The sequence below is a fragment of the Gambusia affinis genome, linkage group LG14 (genome assembly GCF_019740435.1).
Source record: "Gambusia affinis linkage group LG14, SWU_Gaff_1.0, whole genome shotgun sequence".
Taxonomy (NCBI): Eukaryota; Metazoa; Chordata; class Actinopteri; order Cyprinodontiformes; family Poeciliidae; genus Gambusia; species Gambusia affinis.
Genome location: NC_057881.1, coordinates 25,838,360 through 25,864,133, shown reverse-complemented (window position 1 = coordinate 25,864,133; position 25,774 = coordinate 25,838,360). Strand labels below are relative to the sequence as shown.

Genomic DNA, 25,774 nt, shown 5'->3' with positions numbered 1-25,774 from the left:
ATCTTTAGGACAAAAACGCACCACAAAATGCAAAATGAAGGTAAGAGATCAAATGTGGGCTTTACATCCCTACTCCAAAATATGAACTTTATGTAAGAAGAAAATAAAGAAAACAGGCTATTACTTTAAAATGAGGCTCCCCTTGTAAAAGGTTAGTAAATAGTTTAGATATACAAATTATGTCCAAACATTTATAAATGAACTGTTTATGTATTATTTAAGGATGAGAAGGTACAATCTCTTGATAATTTGCCAAATAATTAGCCAAATTTGTCCTCCATTTCAGGCTGCTTTGTGAGCACAATAAGCATTTGTAAATGTAATTCTTTAGCCTATATTCTCCTTCTCACCATTACTTAATACATAAAAGTTGTTAATGATAGATGAATATATAAAGCATCTATTTGGCCATCATAAGGGCAGCCTTATTGTGAAGTGGTACCGAAAAGAGCTCCCCCAATTTATTTTTGAGCTATTTTCATGGTTAATACCGCCATCTGCTGGCAGTTTTGGTTGTGTGTTTTTCGAGTTGGTAGTATACTTCATAATGGACCCGTTTTCATGTGCAGTCCCGTCTCCTACTTTTTATTTGTAGTAGGAAGATATTACACAAACATGAACACTAAACCTGTTTTCCGCACCAAATAATGTATAAACAACACCTTTACATTAAGCACTTCCAATGTATACATAGTGCAGTTTTTAAATGAATATTTTTATAGCCGTAGCTGTATGTCAGTGTATTTACAGATTTATTGCAAAGGGACGCTTGAATTGTCCCCCAAGGGACTCCGTAAGAACAAAAACCAGGAATTTTACCACAGCGCAATTTTATTAAATGTCCACTAGGGGGCAATGTCTACTCGCTCTAGAGGAGAAAACAAAGCAAAATTAAAATTTCAGCTTTGAAGAGAGAGGAAAAAAATGCTGTTTTAAACCAAGTCCGGACACGGTGTGTTGTCTTTTTTGTGTTTGTTAATTACTATCCGCTGCTGCTGGTGGAAGGAGCCATCTTGGTATCTTTTTATAGAGCCTGCAGTCTGGACCTGGCTGAAACAGGCCCGCGTGCTGAGAGACAGCGCAACCAGCCAAACAGGTTGCTGCTCAGATCTCAGGCGGAGCTGGTAAATATTGCATAATGGTACACTTGAACACGGCCCAGCTGGTTGAGTGAAGAGAACAGGAACAAAGAGCGTTGCCAACACACACACGCACACACACACCCTCTGTCACTACCGTGAGCCAGCCGTCTACTTCTGTAAAAACAATTAAGAGGATGAGCTGACCGGAGAGGTCAGAGGCTGTTTTAATCCAATCACTGTGTTTTCATACATCTGAGCAATTTGATTTATAATTTAATTCATGTCACCTTCACGCTGTTAGTACGTTTTATAGCGTTACAGCAGACTTTGAAATGAACAGAGATCAGGAGGAGAGAAGTAGGCTAAAGTTATATCTGTTCATTATCAGGGCAGATAAACGCGCTGCTTTCCGTGCGTAGCTCTGACGTTTCAGCTCACGGCGCTGTCATTCATGGGCACCAAACCGGAAACGGCAACAATTATTCTTTCAAGATAAAAGCACAGAATCTATTTCAGTTTTAGTACACAAAAGAAAACCAGTTTTCATGTCCGCATTTTATCCTGTTCTAATTGGGTTATACTTCGATGCCCTTTAATTCTAATCTCTACAATTAAACAGTTTTATTTGGAATAATTGTTCACGAAGTATTACATATATTTCATTTTATTTGTCCAACTTATTACTTAAATAATTTGTAAAAGGCTCGTCTGAAACATTGGCGGCTTTTAATATGAGTGGTATGGCTCTCTGCGAAGGGTGGCATGACTTAGGGGGCATCCTAAGCATTCGGGAGTCCAATTAGATGTGCCGTAATGAGCTTTCTATTCCATTGCTGAATTTTAAGTTTATTTTAAGCCTGTTTACCCCCATGTTTCACACACTAAACCTTACAACAAAACATGACTGACTAATGACTGAAGACTGAATAAAGATTTTGTCTGATTCGTTGCCTCTAGTTTAATTATAACTTAAAAAAGCGATTTCACTGACTTTTCTTTAAAGCATCTTAGCATGTTTGCTAGTTTGTTTTAGACATTTTATCCCCCTTTACTATTAGTCCTAACCAACCTTATAGATGCATCTATAGATTCACTGATAACGTTTAACACTGCAACAGGTGAAATTAATAACTTCAACAAGGTTTCATTTTCGTTTCATCAAGGTACCTGTCAGTGTGTGGGATTGTTTGGCAGTTGGGATTTTTCCTCAAACGTTTCTGTACTGCATCATAGGTGGGCAGAATGGGCAAGATATTGATTGGTGGAGTGAGTTTGACAGGTGATAAATTGTGATGGTTAGACGACTGCATCAGAGCGTCTTCAGAACTGCAGCTCTTGCTGTTTTGAGGATATTGGGCTGGTGTTCCCAGTCCGCTCTGGTCAATATCTATGAAAAGTGACCCAGGGCGGGAACACTGATGACTCAGCAACTCAGGGTCGTGGGGAGCCAAGGCTCATTGATGCATGTGAGAAGTAAAGGCAGACCCGATCTAATAGATGAGCTACTGTCACCCTTACTGCTGATGAAGTTGATGCTGGTTCTGGAAGAACAAGGCTATTCTTAAGCAAGTGGTCATAATATTAGCACTGATTGATGGATATACAGTCTTATGAGCAGCTATCAACTAGGTTCAATAGATCCCCTGGGCTTTAGCTCTGTGCTGTTCCCAAAAGTGTACTATCACATCATATTTTTCAAATACTGAAATATTGTCTATATTTATGAAAATCCTTAAATATTAATACAATATTTAACATCAGATATGGGCCTTTGAGTTTAATTTAGAGCACAATGTTTTCAAAACACAAATTCATAAAAAAAGGAAAATATTTTTTTTTCTCTCTCTACCTGGAAAACAAGTTGCTGCCCCCTATTGCTAAAGTCTGACTCAACCTTTTCTCATCTTAATATTTTTTTCCTCTGTCGGTGGGCATTATATGTACAAATATCAGGAGAGTCTGACAATACCTGTTGAACTTAAAATGTATCTGATTGTCCCAGTGCCTGATTTTGTTTGTTCCTCCAATATTTTTTTCTAATTGTAAAACTGAAAAAGAAATGCTTAAAAAATAAGAAATAAAAAGAAAATTATGTTTGGCAAAATAGAATGTTTTGGACAACTTCCTTGATGAAAAGTTTTTATTTCAAAAATATATTTTTCTTTTTCTATTTTCTTGCAGAATGGGCCTTGTTAGTTTAGTGTAGCTGAAAGAGAGTAGGGGGCTGAAGAGACGTAGTTTGCCCAGGGCACCAATAATAACAGAACCGCCTCTGCTTTAAGAATAGTTTGAGTTTGAAGATAAAATCGTGTGGATTTGAGATAATTGCTGACATAAATTTAAGATGCTTAGAGTTGTTGTTGTTTTTATTTACTTATTTCTAACAATTAAATTAAATCAAATTATCCACAACAGTCTGAATCCTTTTATTTTGAAAGCCCGGAGCTCCGCATCATCCTGCTACCTGTGTTTACTTGGCGCAGCTAATAGCGCCAGAGCGAAAGGGAAACAGAGGGCTTGAGTTGACAGTGTGACAGATTAACTCTGGACTGTTTGGGAGCGACCTTCCGCCGGTTCTCTCAGTGTAAGCGGCAGCAGTGTGTTGAACTGAGCGGTGACGGATATCAACCTGGTTGTAAAAAAATAAAGAAGAAAAAGAAAAAGAGAGAAAGAAGAAAAAAAAAAACGTCCGAGAGCCGCGTACAATCCTGCAGCGTTGAAATGGACCAGATAGGACGCCTGGCGCTGCTTCGGATTCCTCTGTGGTAAGTCGGGCTGGTTCTTGGTGGGAGAATGCAGGCAGGTAGAATCCGGGCTGTTTGCTGTAAAGTTGGGTTGTGGTTCTGATGGATTGTGTGTGTTTTGCTTAATGCATCACGTTGCAGCGCGCTGCCCGATGTGCCGTTTGGCGCAGGCTGCTGCTTCTGCTGCTGCTCTCCTCTGCGCTGTCATGTTGTTGTGGTTGCAGCCAGCAGGCGTGTTGACAGCAGCAGATTTCATGTGCAACCACAAACTCTACATTCAGTGTATAAGTCTCGACACTGACCTGATCTGGATGCACCATATTATAGATAAATCACACACACGATGCTCTATTTATGCTGAGGGAGCTTTACTGTAGCGTTGCATGTAGAGCGAGGACAACATTGTTCAGGCAATGCTTGTATTAAATTAATATGTAGGTCATCATACACAGTTATTTAAGGTTGTATTGTGTGTAAAGGAAAACATGACACACTAAATCGTTTTTTACCCCTGTGGAGATATCACACACCTCATATATCAGGTCATAAAATATCCTGATGCAACATTCATGTCTACAGTGACATTAAGAAATCTGTAAAAAATAATAATAATAATAATTGAGCTGCACTTAAACGAAGCTAGAAATGTTCTGGTTAAAACCAAAAAGATGCAGCGATTCCTTCTTCCGTTATAATAATTAAACATATTGATTACTTCCTGTGTAACGTCTGCAGAATATTGTATCTCTTAACGATTTTAATATTAGCTGGTTAATTAGCAAATCCGAAGTTGGCGTCTTCACAGGTGCCTGTCTCAAAACGGAGTAACTTTAAGAAGACGGGTGTTACCACCCCAATGCTAGTCATGTGTCTCACATGAAATAAGTCAAATTAGTCTTCTTCGTTTAGAGTAGATTTCTTCTTTTGTCCAGCTGACAGACAGTGTGCAGCAGCCTGTAGAGGCTGTGCAACTCGGCATTACTTTTTGCTTTAAATGGATACATTTTTGTCATCCTCTTTGGTAAAAAAAAAAAAAAAAAAAAGGATTCCAAACTGCATACCACCAGAAATAGTTGTTCATCGTTTTGGAAGAGTGTAACTTTTTAAAACCTCGATAAGCTGAAGCTTGGGGAAAAAAGAAAAAACAAGGAAAGGAATTTGTCAGATTCGATGGAACAGATTCAAAAGTGTGTCGATTCCACACAAGCGTCTGTACGCACCAGGTTGCAACATGCTTCTAGAGAAAACGAGGCCGCATTTTAATCTTACGTTAAAATTTTCCCCCCGGGGCTTTTTTCCAACTGCCACCTGGAGAGTGCAGCCATATTTTCCTTCAGAGGTTTGACGGTTCACTCTGTCTGCCATTGATTGAGCAGACAAAAGAAGCAATAAAAAAGAAATGACTGCAACTGACATCTCAACTTTTCTTTCTTCTTGTTTTTTTTTTGTCGACCACCTCCAGGCCTGTCACGATAACATTTTCTAGACAATAAATTGTCCCAGAAGTTATCGCGATAAACGATAATATGCTTGCTTTGAGACCCTTTTGAAATGTTATAATTCTACTGGCGTAATGACGCAAGAACACACTCTTAAACATCAGTAACCTTTACGTTCTAATGATCATTTAACTAATTTTCCAAAATAGATAACCAAAACATCAGAAACGACAAATAAAATGAATTATGACGACTCTGTAAACAAAATTCTCCTTCACTGGCGGCTGTTTGAGAGAAAAGCACCAGACTGAAGACCAATTTTGGTAGAAAAAATCAAGCAAATGGAAATTATGGAGCTAGTTTTAATTTATTATGCAATCAATAGATAAATTGATTTATTGCTTATTGGAAGAGGCCTAATCACCTCTCCTCCCTCAAGTCTTGCTGCCCTGGATGGAGAGCCATATCATCCATAATAAAAATCAACCACCATGTTTGATATTTTGGCGGTTTTATACCTTTACCGTACAAAAGACATAAAATATCTACGCTGTAAAGGATTATGTCTCATTAAAAGGAGTTTAATTCAAAGGAAAGGTAAATTATTTAGGTACACATCCAGGTTTTTATCTGTTGCTAAAAGTGATCCATGTTTCAGTTTTTCCTTGGCTACTCTGAAGCGACATGTCTGGGATGTTTCATCACCTGGGTGTCAGAGTTTCTGCTTATAAGCCTAACAGTCAGGTAACACTCTTATCTGGGATTCATCAGAAGTTGTGGGAACGGTGCAGCTGTTAAAACACGCCTTTGACCTCAGATGTACGTGTGTTTCCCTGAATACACACACACACACACAACTTACATACAGCTTACTTTGTAAATCAATACAGCACCAGCTAACTCCCAACGTGTTATGCAACCAACACTGAGGCGAGTGCGGCCTGTGAACAGACGTGTCACAAAAGCCTAGCAGAGAGTGCGTATTTAACGATTCCTAACTTCATTCTTAGTTTGCAGATTTGTCAATCGGCTTCTCTGAGCCAATCAAGTGATTAAACACTCCCTGTTTAGGCCAATAAGGAGTCTGGATTTAGACCAGCAGATCAGCCATTTGCGGATAATTAGGAGGTTTGACTCAGGCCAGCTCGGCCGCCCAGCGCCGCGCCGTGGCCAGCATTGATCTCACCTGGCCTGCCCCGTCATCAGCACTCTGAGTGTGTGTGTGTGTATGTGTGTGTGTGTTTGGTCCTTTCATCGCCTCGGTTACTGGAAAAATCAGCACGCTTTTGATTGGCCATGTCGAAGAGAGAGAGGGGGTATATAAGAGTTGTTTTAACTTTTCTCTCAGTGTGTGTTTGTCTGCATGATGTTTGGTTGGAAAACTGACAAACTCTTTTTCTCACAGTTACAGTTTTCCAGTTTTGGATCAGGCCAAACGCTTTCCCAGCATTTTATAGTTTCCTTTGAGCAACCACAAGTTTCCATATAACCACAGATGGCAGATCTTTCTTCATTACCACTAGCTATGCCCACAGGTGTGCTCCCTTGGCAACCTTTATTTAGTTTTATGTTGTCTTCTTCACGGAGCCCGTCGAAAAACGGGGCACGCCTCGGAAAGCATCACCTCCCTGGAATGTTCCTCGCTGGTACATTTTGTGTTTCGTGCTGCAAGTTTTGTTCTTGGCACGCAGGTGAATTCCTGGCAGTGGAATGGCATCCTTGCCTGCAGGGTTTTTCTTTTTTTGCTTTGTTTCACAATCAGACTGATGAAGCCACATGCCGCACGACCGGAGAGCATGAATGAACCGAGCGAAAGGTTAGAAGAGAGCAAGGCACGCAGCGTCTCAAGAGAAGTCAGCGTTGAGTCACTGCTGGGAGAAAATATGCATTCATGCAACTTAGGAAAGGAAAAAAGCTGATGAGTCATGGAGGTGGTTGCTCGTTTTTAATGGAGCAACAACTGGATTAATGATCAGGCCTGTCACGATAACAAATTTTTTTCTGGATGATAAATTGTTCCAGAAGTTATCGCAATAAACGATAATGTTGTTCTGAGACCATTTTAAAGTAACGTAATGGTAATGGCAAAATAATGTTGCAAGAACACATTCTCACAGATCAGAAAGATTCTAATGATCGTTTAACACTGGAACCGGAAGGCATTTTAAATATCCAAAACAAGAAATAAAATGAATTTTGAAGTCTTTGTAAATAAAATTGTCCTTTAAAAAATTAAAGGGCTGGTTGAGACTAGAGCACCAAACTGAAGACTTTTATCATCCAGATTTTGGTAGAAAGAGGGGGAAAAAAATAGATAAACAATAAATCACGGCAATGGAAGTAACTGAGTTTGTTTTTAATTTATAATGCGATTAAAACAGTGTGAGTTGTTTTCCAGAAAAGTAGACTTAGAAGATTAGAATGGATTGGAATCATCTCTGTTTTAATGGGCTTTTCATGGTCCGGACAACCAGTTTTTGAAGACTTTGCCTCAAGCCAAAAACATTTTTATTATTAGTTTGCATAAATAACAGGATATATTTGTGGTTTGGTAGCCACAGCGATAGATGTTTATGACAAAAAACTCAGAAATGTTTCCTCAGGTATTAAAGAGCCAGTGTTTATTTATTACCACTCTTGAATAAAACCTTATTATAAAAATACCTAACATGTCAAAAACCCATTGATAGCACAGAGTCATCTGCATATTAAGTGAACTTCAGCTAAGGTTAAGTATATATTTTTATCTAACGATTATTTTTAAATACACATTTTTATTTCTACGTGCGGGTCAAGAAAGTTAAACTTTCATAGTTTTAAAGAATAAATGGTCACACATGATTTTTATTTTTTTTAACATTAGCTACAGTGGAATAGCTGTACACTTCTGTACTTTGAGTGAAGAATCGCTCGTTATTAGAAATCACGATCTTATCCAGATCGCGTTTGTTCTGCCACTTACTGTCGCATTTGAGGTGCAGTCAATTTTAATATGTTTCCTCTTTACTTTCCTCACCCTCAGATCACAAATTGATGGGACTGAGTTAAGGCGAGTGCTAGTGGCACGACGACACAAGCCTGAATATTTAGCGCGCCAGAGGAGAGCCCTGTCAATCCTCAGACTCTGTACGACTACCTCAAGACACGGGAACAAAATAAAAGCTCCCAAAACAACTTCATCTAACTTCAGCCGACTCAGGGGAAATGGAGAAGTGACAGCTGAAGACCAGCAGGCGACAAAAGGCTGATCCTTCCACCAGTCCGCCCGAGACATGTCAGGGCTGAAGCGCCATCATGACGGGAAGATCGCCGGGCTGTACGATCTCGATAAGACACTGGGCCGAGGACACTTCGCAGTGGTCAAGTTGGCACGACATGTCTTCACCGGAGAGAAGGTACGCTCGTACATGAAGCACAAAAAGGTGAACGGCTTTGTTCCAAAGAGCATCAACTGTAGCTGCGTCGGAAAAACACAATTTCCCAATTGTGGTGTTTCCATTAAATAATAGATGCAATTAAAACCAGACGTGAACAAGCTCGTTCATGCAATGAGTCACTAAAAGTCACGGCAACGACAAACAGTTACATGAGATATATTCATAATTCAGCCATGGCGACAAGCCCCTTTTACTCGGGAGTGATGACGTATGCTGCGTTTTGGCGAAATTGTAGTTGGCCATTTTAGACCAAAGTTATGGATTCATCAACACAAACAAACAAACCATCATCTCCCTCCTAATACTTCCTGTCGTCTGTCCTGCACACTCGCAGTTTGTTTCTTGACTTCTGCCTCTGACTCTCCTCCAGGTTGCAGTGAAAGTCATAGACAAGACCAAGCTGGACCCGGTGGCACGGGGCCACCTTTTCCAGGAGGTCAGATGCATGAAAATGGTCCAGCACCCCAACGTGGTGCGCCTTTACGAGGTCATCGACACGGCCACCAAGCTCTACCTCATTCTCGAGCTGGGCGACGGGGGAGACATGTACGACTGCATCATGAAGCACGACGGAGGCCTCAGTGAAGAGGTGAGAGGGCGGGGAGAGAGGATGGACGGCGTTGGACTATGTGGTTACCAAGAGCTCGTCAACCTATTGTTTGTCTTTCATGTCATCATCTGACCTTGGACTTGCCTCAAGAGAATCAAGAGTGATAAAAAAAAGTTCAAAATTAATGCTCATTATCTTGGGACAGGATGAAATTCTGCAAATGGGAATTTGGACGGATTAAAATCCCGTGTTTGAAGTGAGAACAATGTTTTGGTCGAAGGCAGTGCAACAGAGTTCAATGTTTGTCTGGCGCTCGTGTTACTGTGCAGACAGATCCTTTGAAGTTCATTAGTTTAAGACCCCCAGGGGTTAGTCTGTGGCATTTAGCAGTGAAGCACTGCAAGTCAGGGCATAGAAAGGGACGAGTTGTTCAGTTGTAATAGACTTAAGTTGAACCCATCCATCCACTCATTTTCTGTTCAACCTTGTCCCTTAGTGGGGTCAGGAGGGTTGCTGGTTCCTATCTCCAGCTACGTTCCGGGCGAGAGGCGGAGTCACCCTGGACAGGTCCTTTAGTTGAACTGTTTCTTCTTTTTTTAGGTCTCCAGTGGCTTCATTCTATTTGGAAATAATTTGCTTTCTTGGCAGAGTTACAATTTACAAAGTACATTTTATTGTTTCTTTGAGTCTGGAGTTAAGTGAATTGGGTTTTAAAAAGGTATATTGTGCCGGTTCTAAGTTTTTAGTTGATATTATTGCTGAAGCAACATGTTTTAGCTTCTTCCTCTTTATGGGCAGCTAAGCCCACTTTCCTCTGACTGGCCAACGTCCAGAAGCCTGCTGCAGTGCTCCACAGAGCCCCATTAGCTGTGCTCCCATTACATTGTAGGTATGCTGTAGTCGGAGTCTGTGGCCATATAAAGAATTCCTTTACTAGCTGACATTAGTGTGGAATGAAGTTGGGGGGAAAATAGCTGTAAACCTAATACTTAAAGCAGTCCTGACACTTTTATCTGTGGAGGTGGAAACTTTTTTATTGCATAAAGTTATTTAAAACCTCTACTAAACGTTCCTATCTTTGGACTGGGTTAGTTGTTTCTCACCTAAATGTTCTGCTATTTTAGCAAGGTAATAAAAACTATGACTTGTTTCTACAGATAACTCTACACTCTGATAGTTATTTCTTTACTATTAATTTGGAATAGCACACATTACTTCCAAAAGTGCAATCACAATCTTCCTTTTTAGGTTTGTGCCAAAATGTTTCTCTTGCTAACAGTTGTCTTTTTGCTGATAGCTAGTTAGCAGGTTTTCTCTGTTCTTACTGTTTGTTTTTCAGCAGGTTGAAAGTCTTGACAGATTTTTAACCCTTTAATGCCTGACATTGTGTCACACTTGTGTTTTTCTCAGACATCAGTTATTTTACGTATATTTATTTGTAACTTCTACCACAGTTTCAGCGTGTGCTAGCATGATTCCCACCAAAATGTTGAAGCTACTTCAGCAACGTGAACGCAACAAATCTGGTTTTTTACAAATTCACATACAGAAAGTCGCTAAGTTTAGCGTTTGTTAGTATGAAATTATGTTCTTGACCCTGTTTTCCATTTTCAACAGTTTTTAAAAGATGCTTGACTTTATTACTAATTAGCTGTTTATTGCTTAAATATTGCTAGCTGCTTAGCGTGTTTTATTTTCTGTTCTTACATGTTGTTTCTAAGCAAGAAATACTACAAAGGAAATATTTTGCTGGCTATAATGTTGGAGAAAATGCTTAAACATCAAACTCAGCCGTTCTGACGTGTATTTGGTTGAGATAAATTTTACAATTAATTATTTAAGCGCTCTATAAAATCATTTTTCAACCAGAACTTGCTTTTTTTTCCACACCATCATGTTGCATACGCATAACGGCTGTGACATACAGTGTTCATCCTAACCATGCTAAACGGCTAATAATGGTTTTTATCTGTTTTTGTAGTTTATTTTGGGTGGTTGAAATGCCCACCAGGTAAACCGAAAGGCGTCCATGAAACCACATTTCTAACAGTGTTTCTCCCTCACCTCTCGTCTTTTTCAAGGTGGCCAAGTGCTACTTTGCCCAAATCGTCCACGCCATCTCCTACTGCCACCGGCTCCACGTGGTGCACAGGGACCTGAAGCCTGAAAATGTTGTTTTCTTCGAGAGGCAGGGTGTCGTCAAGCTCACCGACTTCGGCTTCAGCAACCGCTTCCAGCCCGGGACGACGCTGAACACGTCCTGCGGCTCGCTGGCTTACTCGGCCCCTGAAATACTGCTGGGGGACGAGTACGACGCTCCGGCAGTTGGTAAGTCCGCAGCGGGAAGGACGCCAGCTTGATTCCAGCAGCCATTGGAATCAGTTGCTGCTGATGCTAAAAAAAATTAAATAAAACGATGGTCTTTCTGCTAAAATGACCCAGAGTAATAGTGTTGACCACAGTGTTTGACCTTTTCCACTTTATGGATGGACTCTGCTGACTACTTTGGCCTCCTGGCAGCTTATCAGCCACCTGATAAAAGGAACGGAGGTGTTCGATATCCAGATTGTGCAAGTCGCAGCTTAGAAAGCAGGTGATCAGCAACAATTCAGTCCTACACCTGTGATCTGTTTTTGTTTGTATTTTGCCTTCATTAACAGTATTGGCCCTTCTACCGATAACAATATATCTGCCTAATCGGGATAAAGCAGATTTCCTCGTTGTACTTCTGCATGTACCTGAAGCAGCTTTCGTAGGCTTTGTTTCCACCGCAAGACGCGTCCCTCGCAAAGATGGCAAGCATTTGGGTATCAAATGAAATCGTAATGAGAAACCAAATCAAAACAGAGGCATCGCAGACCCCTTTCTCTCTCTACGAGGGGAGAGAAGGAGGTGCAAGGAACAAGAGGGAAGTAGACGGAGCGAGAAGAGGCGTCAGCAGTTCTTGTGTCTGCCCAGAGGCCACTGCGTCAGAGCAAATGCAGGGGAAAGAAAAGGCAGCAGCAAGAGAGAAGCAGTTTCTGTTTTTCTGACTGAGTGGATTTGCTGTGGCTATTTCCATCTGTCTTCCTCTCTCTCCCTCCCTTTGTGCCGAGCATCTTCCATATTCCAAAAAGTAGAGTAATCATAGGGCTCTTTGGTTGGATGTGTGTGCTCTGTCTGAGGACTTGTTTGTGTATATTGTCAGTGCACAGATGCGTGTGTGTGTGTGTGTGTGTGTTCTGTGCTGTGGAGCAGCTGCATCGCCCCTGCGTTATTGTTCATTCGGCTGAGATGATGATGTTTTGATTGTTGGGATTATCCACCCAGCCGGCATGTAATATCGTTCCCCGCCGTAGCGGCGGCTAAAGCCTGATGCAGAGCAGTCTGGACGGAGGCCGGCGGTCCTGACATTTAAGAGGCTCCAGGTTACCTGTTCGTGGGTTACAAGCAACAACGCCGACAGACTCCGCAGGACGCCGAGGTTCCTCTCAAGTCACGCCAAGTGGCACGGAGCCCAGTTTGCAGCAGAGATAAAGAGGCTGTTAACACTCGGGCGTTATGGAGCCGGGTTCGCTCGGAGGTTGTCGGTCGGGGAAGGAAGACCTTGAGAACACAAGATAATTTGACCAGGAGTTCATGCAACAGAGTGGTTAATAAGTCACAGCTCAAGATTCCAATGAAAAAAAAAAAAGCTACACGCACAAGTAATGACACAAGTAAAGTTGTTGCCACCCTTTCGCAAAGATAATCTCCAACCTTTAATTTTGAGGGGAAAGAAATGCCACATTAAGAAATAATTGTTTTTCACTAACAAGCTTGGGGAAAAAATCTATAAAGCTCACTGTTGGAGAAGTACAGCCTAGCTTTGCTTTTTTTCAGTTACCTATTCTCCATAAGAACCACTGGGCTTAGCTATGCAGGGTAGGAAATAGTTTAGTCTGTCCTGGAATGAGGAACATAAAGTTTGTTCAGCAATCTCGCTTGATTCTCATTTCCCTTCAGTGCTGCTTCTGGAATTTCTCCCAATGAGTTGGATTTCAACCTTGGCCAATCAATGTGCAAATTGTGGACGATGACATAGAGTTTCTGCTCTGCTTTTGAATCGTTTTCTGCTCATGGATTTAATTAGCAAAGGCAGTAGAGGAAGTGAACAAAGCCATTCAGTCCATGTTGGCCAGGCTTCTAAATATTGAGCAGTTAAAGTCTGAGCAATGTTTAAGACATTTTATAACAGCCAAAAATGATTCTACTCCATCGGGGTTCTGCAAAAGTCTCTGCAGTGGGAGTATTGTTGTTTCTTGACTTCTCCGCACATAATTTCCGCTAAACTTTATAGCGTCGCTTCTTCACGGCTCTCCTAGCTTGTTACATACGTCACGGCCAAATGTTAGCAACTGGCTAAAATCCAGTACGACTGTTTGAAACTTCAATAAAGTCCATGCCTCTGGCAAGCAATTGTTTCTAAGCTTTGGAAGCGAAGCGAAGCATAAAGCAAGAGGCCAGTTTTTACCAGGTTAAGCTTTACTGGGACTTTAAATGGAATTTTCCGCTTTGGTCAATCATTTCTATAGCAACAAACATTGCAGGTGGGTTTGATGTGATAGCAACAGATTCATTTATTTAATTGCTACTGTCAAGAACTATTTATTTTCTTCTCTTCTAAATACCTGGAAATGTTTTGCTTAAACTGTATGATCTCAGGAAGTCTTTGAAATACCAGGAGGTTTGAAAATCTAATTAAAATTCAGACATTAAAAAAAAAGAAAAAAAGACATATTTACATTCTGTTGAATTTATTGCTGAAAAAAAATCAGCAATAATTCCCACTCACAAAAAATCAGTTTAAAACCGTATTACTCTGATGCCCTACAGTTTAAAATTGTGCAAACACTTGGCGGATTATTTTCTAATTTATCTTCATCTTTTCTCCCCAGTCCTGCAGAGTAAGTTTATTTTTCTGGCAGGATTCCACTCTCATACCTGCACCAAAATAAATGGATCTCTTAAAAAACTCATAATGAGCAGAGGAGGCCCCTGGTGCTTAATGTTTTTGGGTTTTTTTTCATTCTAAGATCTTTAAGGAAATTGGGTCTGATGCGCTTTTAAACCCATGAGGAGGCAAACTTGGACTTGCTCCAATTAGTGGAAGCAGCCAGGAAGAGGAGCGAGGGGTTATGAGGTGACCGCTTTTATAGACTCACCTTTATGTAGCAGGTACTGAAGAGCATGGGCGTCGTCCAATCTTTTTAACAAAACCTAATATTGGGGAACTTTTGTTGTTTCTCGCCTCGTTGATGAGGATTCTTTGTCCTCGTCATTACTTTGTTAAAACCTTAAAATGTTGTGAATTTTGTGTCGCTTCTGCTGATGGCCAGATTGCTGCGAGAGCCGTTCTGTTTTATTAGTAGCACTGGAATCTGTTCCATCGTTATTTTATTAATTAGTTGTTGTTGTTTTTTTTTAATCTATGCTTATTTGCTTAATAATTATGCTATTATTTGAGAAGGATTGTGTCTTTAAATGAGAGCATTTGCAATTCTGTTCTTCTAAGAAAACCTCGAAGGATGTCGGAGATTTGCTTTTTTGTGTTTTTATTTTTTTTTGTGTGTGTGTGTGTATGATGTCGGACTGATAAGTGCTTTTTCTTCTCTGATGTTCTCCGCTGTGTGGGCTTTCTTTTTGTCTCCAATAAATGGGAAGTTAAATATAGCTCTGCTCCTCCTCTTCAAAAAAGCTCAAGCTTCTCTTAAAAATAATAACTTACCTAATAGCATTCCCAAAGAACACAAGCAAGGCGCATGCATCATTCAGAGTTGCGTCTGTGTATAAAATGGGGGCATTTTGTGTCATTAAGTGTTGCATAATGCAGTGGCAGGCATATTTATTGGCGCTGTTGGTAGAGATGGTTAAAAAAAAAAAAAGAAATCCTAAAATAAAGTCAATATTTATTGAGTAAGCACTAGGCCTATATTTTGCCGGTTTGTATTTAACTGGCAGATGTTGTATTTTCAGAGTACAACCAACCGTCATGTAGTTCTTGCTCCACAGTTTGAGAACCGTGCTTCATGATAATGAAAAAAAAGGTTAATTTCTGTCTTTATTAGGCTAGATGAAAGGCTCTTGATCTTTCAAAGAGTTGAAATGAAATGAAATGAAATTTATTCGAACATGATACAAATATAAAAATAAAATAGTGCACAGTAACAAGAAGTGCATAAGAAAGAAGAGAAAATACAGATTTTTTTGTTTCAGTTAACATATCATGCTCAAAATGGGGTAGGAAGAAGTGAGAACTTATAAACTCCTACCCCTAGTTCAAGATGATAATTTCTTTTAGATGGGTATCTGTTAGGGGTGCACCGATTGTGGTCTTTTGGCCGATCATCATTTACCGATCTTTTAAAAAGCTTAGTTTAGATCATCTTTTAAAAGAGCTCACACTCTTCTGAATGTGTTTGCCTAATTAAAGTCTCGGACTGAATTGTTGCATAATAAGATTTGGAAAATTCAACAATGTGCCGGAGTTTGTTTTGTTTTTGTTGGGGTTTTTTTTCTTTTTTTGGCTTCTCCGTTTGGCTCATTTTAATCCTACGTACTTGCTCCAGTTAGAGACGTGCGAAGTTTGTTTATTTTTATTTATTTTTTTTTAAGAAATAAAAATGAGAGAAATATTTCTCAACATAGTACAGTTTTTCTTTTTCTCGGCGAATAAATGTACTCTGAATATTTTTGGTGTGTGATTTTGCTACTGCAATAAAGTCTAAATTTAACACGGGGCTTTTTATAAAGTATAACCAAGAGAGACAAATATATTTATTCTCCAATCAGCGGGACGAGGTTGAATTTAGCGCATTTTGGCGCAGGGTTAAAAATATCAGCACACAAAGGACTGCTTATTGTTGTTAATTTCGAGAAGCAGTTATATAAAAAACAATATTCTGGGCTGCAGTAAGGAACGTTCACTCTGAGAGCCGTCAACACCAAGCAGCCTTTATTCAGTCTGTCAACCATCTGGTTTATAAATAAAGTTATCGAAAGGAAGTTCGAACGAACGGCTGACGTAAGTAAATGAGGGAGCGGGGCTTGCCGTTGCTAGGCTACGCCGTTGACGGGTTGGGGGGTAAAGAGAGGGCCGCCGCAACTTTCGCTCCCTCCATCAGCAGAATGAGACGCCGCCGCTCACGGTGGGGCAACACATTTTTACTCCGACAGATTGGATTCTCCGGCGTGTTCTGGCAAAGTGGAGCGAAGCGGAGACACGCAAAGATGAATCACCGGGGGTCCGAGGATGATAAAATGATAAATCCACTAGGGCTCCTCCGTATTCAGACTGCTACAAGTTACAAAAGCACACGTTTTGTCAAGGGGAATAACGGATAAATCAACTTCTCTTTGAAAAGAGAGCTGTCACTTGGTTTTAATTTCCACCCTCAAGCACTTTAATGAACAAAAAAAAAAAGTACACAGTTGTTTCAGGAGGTTCTTTAGACACGCACCACGGCAGAATTTAAAACATTCACAGTGAATTAAATGAATGTGCTCTGTGAGCCAGGGGCGGTCCTAGCCTGTTCGGTGCCCTGGGCAAAAAACATTCAGCACCTCCATTTTCTCCCTGCTTTTTCAACCAACCATGTCACATCAATTAAATTCCCATACACTCTGAGAATTTCTGAAAAACATGAAAATGTGATACAGTGTAGGCTTATGGACTGTTTGAAGCAGAGAATGAAACAAAATATACATGTAATACCTATGATATTGGTAAATATAATATCCACAATTGAAGACCAGGCAGCACTTCTTAGTTAATGGCTATTTAACATGACCCACGTTACACCACAAGATTGTTGTCGTTAGTAATTCTAGTTTCACTTTCCTATGTTGTAGTTCAGTTTCCGAAGAATTAAAATCTTAAAGTTAATTTTTAATAATTTTTTTTTTGCAGAAAGTCAAATATGTCGCCCTAAGCTGCTAACCGCAAACAACGAAGCTCATGCCGCCCATGACAACAGGCCGCCCTGGGCCGCTGCCCGGTCTCTCAATCTTTCTTGGTTTCTTTTGACCTCATTGTTGCTGCTTTAATGTCGTCTACATCTAATTCTCACAGAGGTCGTGTCCACGCGTTTTACACCTTGTTCCAGTCCGTCACTGATCTCCACAGTGACACATTTGAATAAATAAAAAATTAAATAATGAATAGACGAAAGTTAGTCAAACCATTATGTTTGATAAAGAGGAAATCTGCGACCTAATTCACAATAACCTGAAGGTCTTTCACAGCAATCTGAATGTATCTGGGCAGGCTTTCAGCTGATAGGCATATAGATTTATTTTTGTTTTTATGTTTAAATAACCTAAGAAGTAGCACTCTAGTTAATTAAAGCAGGAAGAAAAGAAACCCTCCCTCCTTAAATCAGTCAGATTTTGCTGAGAAGGGCCCGAAAAGTCACTGATTGTGCGCTTCTACAGGAGTCTGAGTACGAGTGTGTGATATGTGTGTCAGTGGAGCGTCCTGCTGACCGGAGCAGCAGCGACAGCCCAGAGCACAGAAAGCTGTGCTGCTTCTTCTCCTTTTTTTTTTAATAATCAGACTAAAAGAACTGTTCCATGAAATTAGCATTTGCATGAAGCTCTGAGGGATGAACATGTTAACCCACTTTCCTGTCGACTGATCGAGTGTGTGTGTAGGGGTGTGTGAGTGCGTGCGTATGCGTGTGTTGACATGCGAGCCCGCCGCTGGCTGCAGGCAGCCGAGCAGAGCCTCATCTTCGCTTAGACAGACGCATCCTGAGCTGGCACGTATTTATGGAAATGGTTTCTGATCGAATGTGCTTCGCGCTCCGTTTTAACCCAGGGAGGAGACGGCTCATATGTACATACATACATATATATAAATATATATATATATGTATGATGTGCACAGATGTTTTGGAGGGCAAGTGGAAAAAAATGGCCACTTTGTGCAGCACATGCAGCAGCTTTAGTTGTGCGATATTTATGACACAGATTGAACGTCATGTATATCTGCCTATTCCAAATAAAGGATCCATTAGCAGGCCTATCGATTAGTGAGATTTGTTTGCAAAAACGCAACCAGCCACAAATCTAGCAACTTTTTTTCCTGCGGCATTGGAGACTTTGTCGACATTAGCCTGCGATTCCATTAACCATACTTTTGCGCAGTTTGTCGTTTTAAAAAATGAATTTGCTTAATGGATTTTTTAAAAAAGAAGTTTTTTGCCAAAATATTTTGTCACAACGAGATGGGGTTTTTTCCGGGGGCCATATCAAAATTGGTTTATTTTGCAAAACTGCGAATGGAAATGCAGTCACGTGATTAACAACCGGATGTCACTACTGGCGAAAACCACAAAGAAGACGACAGGAACTAGTTGGATGATCACAGTGCTGCATGTTTTTTAACGACTTATTGATTCATGTCTGATTTTAATTGTGTTTGTCATATAATGGAAACACCGCAATTGTAGAATTGTGTGTTTTTTTGACATTAGAGGAATATAGACAAAGATTTGCACACATTTGTAATGGAAACGCAACTACTGTCTATCTTTTTTTTTTTTTTTTTTAAAAAGGTGAATCGGACAGAAAACTGGCATGTGTATGTTATCTGATGTAAATAAAAAGCAAAACACAAACAATTTCAGAAGGTCAATTCTTTTGTTCAGAGGAAACCGGGTAGATGCTCTAGCACCACCTAGTGTCTATCTGTATATTATCTAGGTCACTAACCAGTGAAAACATACACGCCTCACTTTGTATTTTCTTCCTTTTAAAAATGACCCTTCTTGCTTCACCGTTGACAGTGTTCCCTCTCTCTCTCTCTCTCTGTGTGTGTGTGTGTGTGTGTGTGTGTGTGTGTGTGTGTGTGTGCAGATATCTGGAGTCTGGGGGTGATCCTCTTCATGCTGGTGTGCGGCCAGCCCCCCTTCCAGGAGGCCAACGACAGCGAGACCCTCACCATGATCATGGACTGTAGATACACGGTGCCTCCGCACATCTCCCCTGCCTGCAGAGAGTGAGTAATGCCCCGGCAACGCAAAACCCACACAGATGGACGGAGTACTCTGCAGGTGCTGCATATTTCATGTTTGGAGATGTGTGAAGGAGGAGAGGAGAGCGGAGGAGCGAAGGGTGCGGCCGTTCTTGGTTGTGTCCTGCTTTTTCTCCACCCAGCCGCTGCAGCGAGCTGCTCCAGCAGGGATGCGGCGCTGCGTTAAGTGGAACTAATGCACCCGCTTCCGAATCGCCGCTCTCTTGTTGTTTTTTTCTTTCTTTCTTTCTTTGAGCACAGTGAGGGTTTAATGTCGCATCCAGACAGAAAGAAAGAATTTCCAGCAGCCGTAGCTCGGAACGCGCGTCGTGTTTGTTATTCTGTGTGGACGTCAACACAATGCTACAAACGGTGGCACTTACCCGGTTTCCCATGAGGCCTTGGGGAGTCAGGGGGGGGGAGGAGGACTTCCTTCTGCTTGTGTGACTGAACAATTTATCCACGGAACATCTGCTGGGGTGATGGGCGTATGATTTCATGTTTTAAACCGGGTGAGCAGAAAACACAAATGTAAAAGAATGCTGGGTTAACATTAGTCTTATCATTAACTGGCTTAAAACAGTAAGGTTCAAAGGTTAGTGTTTTTGTTAATTTGTTGTATATATAAACATTTGAACACTCCAATGCTTCCAAGTACTAAATTTAAAAAATTTCTGGAAACCTTAATTGAATAATAATTGCAAAACTATGTATACTTCTTGGACTTTTCAACATTTTATTATATTACAAGCCTCAAATTTGGGTTGTTTTATATGATAAACCAACACAAGCTGGTGCATAATTGTAAGGTGGGAGGAACACAACATGCAGCTTTCAAAATTAGTTTTACAAGGAAAAATCTGAAAAGTGTGGCATTCATGTGTACTCTGTCCCCTCTTTTAGGGGTTTACAATCTGGCTGAGCGGCTAAAGCTTTTCTTATGCCTATATCTCCCAGAATGCTGTGCAGTTCTGGATCAGAATTCAGTGAATATTAATGAATATTGAATATTTTATCAGACGTATTATCTATCAATATTTATTCCGTGTCTATCCCAATATGGATTGTTATTGATTTATTGTCTAGCCTACTTTAATCTTACGGTGGATCTTTTCTTAAATGTTTGTCAGGGAATATGAAGCTTCATCAAGGTCAGAGAACACACCAGATTGGTTCAGGGACAAAGTTGGGAAGACGTTTCATAAGAAGTTTCACTCTTAAATTTTTCAAGACTTAATGGCTCCAGAGCAGAGACTCAGAAACTACCGAAGCCCCTGGAAAGCCTCACCTGGACAGAGGAAAGACGTTTAGTCCTTTAGTGACACATAAATAGAAATGAAGCTGTTCAGTTTAATTGCAAGAACTCACAAGCAGGGTGGTAAAACTTTAACCACCATTTGGCCTGCTGCTACGGCTCAGTTAAATGGTCATTATCTTTTTTTAACATACATTGTGTAAAACTTTATACTATTACAAATAGGGGGGGGGGAAAGATCCGCTCTATATTTTAAATTTGGAAATCATCGATTGAAACTCCATGATGCTAATCTCCACTGTGCCTCCCTCCAGCCTTATAGGCCACATGCTACAGAGAGACCCAAAGAAACGAGCGACACTAGAGCAGATCGAGGGCCACGAATGGCTCCAAGGTGTCGACCCCTCCCCGGCCACCAAGCTGTCCACCCCTCTGGTGTCGTACCGCAGCCTATCGGAGGAGGAGCACGGCTCCATCATTCAGCGCATGGTGCTGGGGAGCATCGCCGACAGAGACGCCATAACCGAGTACGTCCCTCCTTCCGTTTTAACCATAAACACACATACACACGCTGCAAAATAATCTCCACTAAAGCTTCAATTGACTGTTTAAAATGCAACTAAGCCGCTAATTGTGAGTTGCTGCCAATGGTGATTTCAATCTCATTTGCTGTCCTCGACCTCTTGGGTTATGGTGGTTATTCAACAAAACAAAAAAAGAAGAAGAAGAAGGTGATATGCGAGGGGAATTCTTGATTTAGTTCTTGTAACCACTGTCTCAGGGCTCTGGAGTCGAACCAATACAACCACATCACAGCTACCTACTTCCTGCTGGCGGAGAGGATGCTGAGGGACAGGCAGGAGAAAGAGCAGCACAGCCAGACGCGGTCGCCCAGCCCAAGCAAGGCCCAGTTCAGGTAAATACATACGTCCCACATCGTCACACACACACACACACACACACACACGCACACACACACGTACACGTGTTTCTTGACGCAGACAGGGAGCTGTCTCTGCAACGTCGCGTACAGTCAAAGTAAATCCGACAGAAGATAGAAAGGCAGAGCTGTTTGCTGAGCGGGAATTGAAGAGCAGACAGAAAAGAGAAACAGCGAAGAAGAAAAAGCAACACTGTTTATTCCTTTAGACGGAAAGACATGTTGAAGCGTTGAGCTTAAATCAGAAAAGATTTTCATTTAAATTGTGATACAAACTTTCTCAATGAAATCATTACATTTTTTTGTTAGTATCGATGTGTTTGTGAAATTAGCTTGGAAGCAACTAACCAGCTACCTAATTCTCCATGTTAAAGATGTGTATTTAAAAATATGTATATTATTATTATTATTGCTTAATAAAAAAGCGTCAAACTGAAACTTTCCCATTTCCATCTGTATTCTTGAGTTAGCTAAGAGATAGTGCTGCAGCAGTGCTTATTTAGCATTTTCAAACATCAGCTATGGCAAATATAAAATATATTTTGTAAATATACAATTTTATTTATAAAAATGAACTCTGTTAGCCTATTTGTTTACTAATGCTCTTAAAGAATTTGCTGGTGAAATAATTTCTATCTGAGAGCAAGCTAAGCTCTAGCTGGCGTAGCTTAGCATAAAGAGCTGGGCTCAGCTGTTGGTCTAGCACCACTTATTAGGGATAATTAAATGTAAACTATATAATAATAGTCAATAGGAAACTGTAGGCAGAAGCAGAAGCTTTCTAGTTTGCCCACAAACCTCTCAGATAAACTACATAGGATGTAACTGTTAATTTTTATTAATATTACTGAACAATATGTTAGGAAAAGAAACATTTTTCTCTGAAAGAAGCTAACAGCTTGTTAGCATGCACTAGCACAAGCCAGTAAATGGATTTTTTTGGCTACATCAAAGGACTGGAAATGCTTTGAAATTGCCTCTTATGTTGAATTTGAGGTAAAATGATTTTGCGATTTTCTTTTTTTAACTACTTTGAACAAGCACTTATATGATAGCTTTTTTATTGGCTCTGTCTTTTAGCTTTTGAACATGGAACATTTGTGTTTTCTTTGCTAGCATCTCTCATGCTTAGCTGATATAAGATTTTATTCTCTAATTATTCATCTGAGATCAATGTAAATAACCTTTCTTGTGTATTTTTTCAGTAACATTATTGTGTGCAATCCTTCACAGGCAATCTTGGCCTACCAGAGTAGATGTTCACCAGGAAGTCAGTGACGGGATTGGAGGTCCTGCCATATCCCACCCCGGAGGGCCCCAGTCCCCCGCCCGCAGCGCTGAGAGCCTCCACAAAGGTCCTAGACCTAAAACCGCACTGCTGGACCTCAGTCAGCGCCAGGAGATCCAGACGCCACCTTCCTGCCAACCGCAGGCTGCACGACAAAATCAGGAGAAGAGTTTGAGGCCCCTGGCGAAGCCCCACTCCAACCCCCTCAGGCTGGGCTCCCTGGGTTCTGTGGGACCGTGCAAACCACGGAGTCCCAGTCTGTTCAGCGTGGAAGAGGACGAGGAAGAAGAAGGAGCAGAGGATAAATGCTTGCCCCCTTCTGCTCTACCTTCGCAAGTAGTCCTTCGCTCCAAAGCCTCCTGCTCCTCTTCCTCCATGTCTTCTTCTAGCAATCGTATGACTTCTCGAATGAGCGCTCCGGTTCTAAACCAGATCCACGAGGAAGACAAAGAAGACGACGAAGAGGAGGAAAGTAGAGAATTACGTGGATTTGGTCCTCCTAAACCAAGTCTTAGCCTCAATTTGAACTCTAGAATTCCATCTCCATCAACGCTAATATCCTCTCCCAAGACGCCGACAAACGGCACTTTTACCCCCAGCTCAGAGACGAGTGACGAAGAGACGGAGAGTCATTTTATACCTCACGCATTGACTGTGGTGGGACAAGAGGACGACAGGGAAGACAGGAAAGGGGACGGAGAAAAAAGAGGGGCAGGACAGGGCAGTCCGCCCAACTGTGCCAGTCCAGGGTCAGGGTCAGTACAGGGGAAGGGTACGGCCAAAGCAGCCAGTGGGCTGGTGGAGAGCCTAAAACTCATGAGTCTGTGTCTGAGCTCTCAGTTCCACAACTTGACGGGTGGAGGTGGAGGCGGAGGAGGGGGCGGAGGAGGAGGAGGCGGCGGTGGAGGAGGAGGTGGCAACGTCGGCGTCAGCAGCAGCGTCGGGGCCGACTCCCAAGAGCGCCCCGTGTGGCGGATGTGCATGGGCGGCTCCACCGGCAGCCTGGACAAAGTGTCGCTGCTCGGCGGGCCGTCGCCAAAGGGGAACCTCTACCTCCAGCCGCCGCTGGGGGACGTGCTGGCGGACCCCCTGCTGGACGGACCCTGCTCGGGAACCCTGAGACTGGGGGAGCTGGACTTGGCCCGGGAGAACCACAGGAACATAAAGAACCGCGCGCTGCAGATGCCGCTGAACGAGAAGACGCTGTCGGTCAACATTCACCGTGGCCCCAAGGAGGGTCTGCTCTGCACCCCGACCCCACACAGCTGCTGCCAGGTCATATAGCCCCACGCGGCCGTGTCGGTCACACTCCACCCCCTCTCCCGTTCAAATCACTTCTCTTCCTGCTTTTTATTCAGCTTACAACGACCGGTTGTCGTGAGTTCACACTGATTTAATTTATTTTGATTATTTTCGTTCTTGTTTGGTGTTGATTAACACCTAACGGTGGGTCGCTGGGTGGGAATCCAAACGGCAAAATTGCACATTTGGAGACGTAAAACGTCTCCGCGGAGGAGACGGCGCGTAGGTACGTGAAGCACTTTCAGTAATATTAAATGGAACACTAAGGGGACGTTTCGACTTGACGGTGTGTTTAATCTGAGTCTTTAAAAATAGAAGCAGGTAGAGGAGGAGCTCGAATCCGCTCCGCTTCTTCACACTTCTTCTTCTACTGTATGTACACAGTGTTCACACCTAGATCACTAAAATAAGCTGACGACTGAAAGCTGGCAAACTTTAGTATTGTGTTACATATCATGATTTGTGTTTTTTTTTTTTATGTTTTTTTTAGACAATCTTTTATTAGCGTAATGTTTAGCTTCCGTTTTCATTTGTACGAGGGAAAAATATACAGGGCGAAAACGGATAACGGCACTTAAGCATGATGGAGGCACACGATATATTTTTTATCATTGTTAAATGTTTTATTTATTTTGAACATGGCCTGCAGAAAGAAAATGCACACTTTGGTTTTTGTGTTTTGTTGTGTTTTTTTTTGTTTTTTCTTTTGTTGTTGAATCTCTGCAGATTTTGTACATATGTGAATAGCCTGACAGTACTCTCCGTACCTGTAGTATTAATGGTAAAGTCGTATCGCAGTAGAGACCCGAATGCTAGATCTTTGTACACCATTATCCTGTCATTCCTACTGCATCGTCAAGAGCTGTTGGTTTTTTTAACGCTCGCAAAAAGAAAAAAAAAAAAAGTAAAGAAGAAAGAACATTAAGCGGAATTGAAACTTGGCAAAGGCAGCTCTGAAAACTGAAAAGCGACCCTCGATCGCGTGAGGAGAGGGACAAAAAAATTTTAATAAATAAATAAAATCAAACTCTGGGTGCAGACACAGACCGCGTCCATCCTGTAAGTTCTCCAGGAGCACAGTAGCCACTGCTGTAGCGTATTCCAAGACTACAACAAAAAAAGGGGGTTTTACAAGAACACAACAACACTACCCCGCCCACCCAAGTGTTGATCTTTGTAACTGAATGTGTGATCCACCCCTAGTGGAATATATAAACCCATGACAGTGCATGTGTTTTTGCTGTAGCAACCCTCATTTCTCACCCACGAGGTCCAAAACCACCTGTTGTCTCTACCTAAGTAAACGGATAGAAGTGGTCACTTTACTGTAACCTCACAGCAATACCAGCAACTGCAAAATGTACAATGGATGTGCCATAAAAATCTGTCTGAAGCATATTGTACTGTATGTATATGATAGAGATCTATTACAATAAAAAATGATGTGAATGATGTCTAAGAGCTGGTGGCTTTTCCTCAAATAAGCGTTCAGTCCTGACAGCTGCAGTAGGGAGCTCTGAGAAAACTGTGGAAAATGTGAGCGAGGCTCCTCCCCTTTTCCTTCCGAAGCTCCTCCCCCTCAGCAGAGAACTGAAGACATCACCAGTTTCCCTTTGACTTTAGGTTGTTTCTGTGCCATTAGCCCAACCGCAGCACACCGACAACCTTAATCTTGAAAGGGGGTACGTGTTGTGCGGGGTGAAG

General features: G+C 41.5%; 1 protein-coding gene across 1 annotated transcript; it reads left to right on the top strand.

Moving 5' to 3' along the window:
* The first annotated feature begins 3,532 nt into the window (after positions 1–3,532).
* LOC122843949 (SNF-related serine/threonine-protein kinase-like) lies at positions 3,533–25,529 on the top strand. The gene is made up of 8 exons (XM_044139104.1): positions 3,533–3,847; positions 8,288–8,660; positions 9,073–9,291; positions 11,334–11,580; positions 19,129–19,270; positions 20,855–21,067; positions 21,322–21,456; positions 22,714–25,529. Exons 2-8 carry the CDS (start codon positions 8,538–8,540, stop codon positions 24,050–24,052), a joined length of 2,418 nt encoding a protein of 805 aa, XP_043995039.1. The 5' UTR covers positions 3,533–3,847; positions 8,288–8,537; the 3' UTR covers positions 24,053–25,529.
* The last annotated feature ends 245 nt before the right edge of the window (positions 25,530–25,774 follow it).

Excerpts from the sequence above, each read along its gene's own strand:
- LOC122843949 (XM_044139104.1), top strand. The coding sequence starts at position 8,538 with ATGTCAGGGCTGAAGCGCCATCATGACGGGAAGATCGCCGGGCTGTAC. Across the intron at positions 8,661-9,072 it reads ATGTCTTCACCGGAGAGAAG|GTTGCAGTGAAAGTCATAGA; the intron begins GTACGCTCGTAC and ends ACTCTCCTCCAG. Across the intron at positions 11,581-19,128 it reads GTACGACGCTCCGGCAGTTG|ATATCTGGAGTCTGGGGGTG; the intron begins GTAAGTCCGCAG and ends GTGTGTGTGCAG.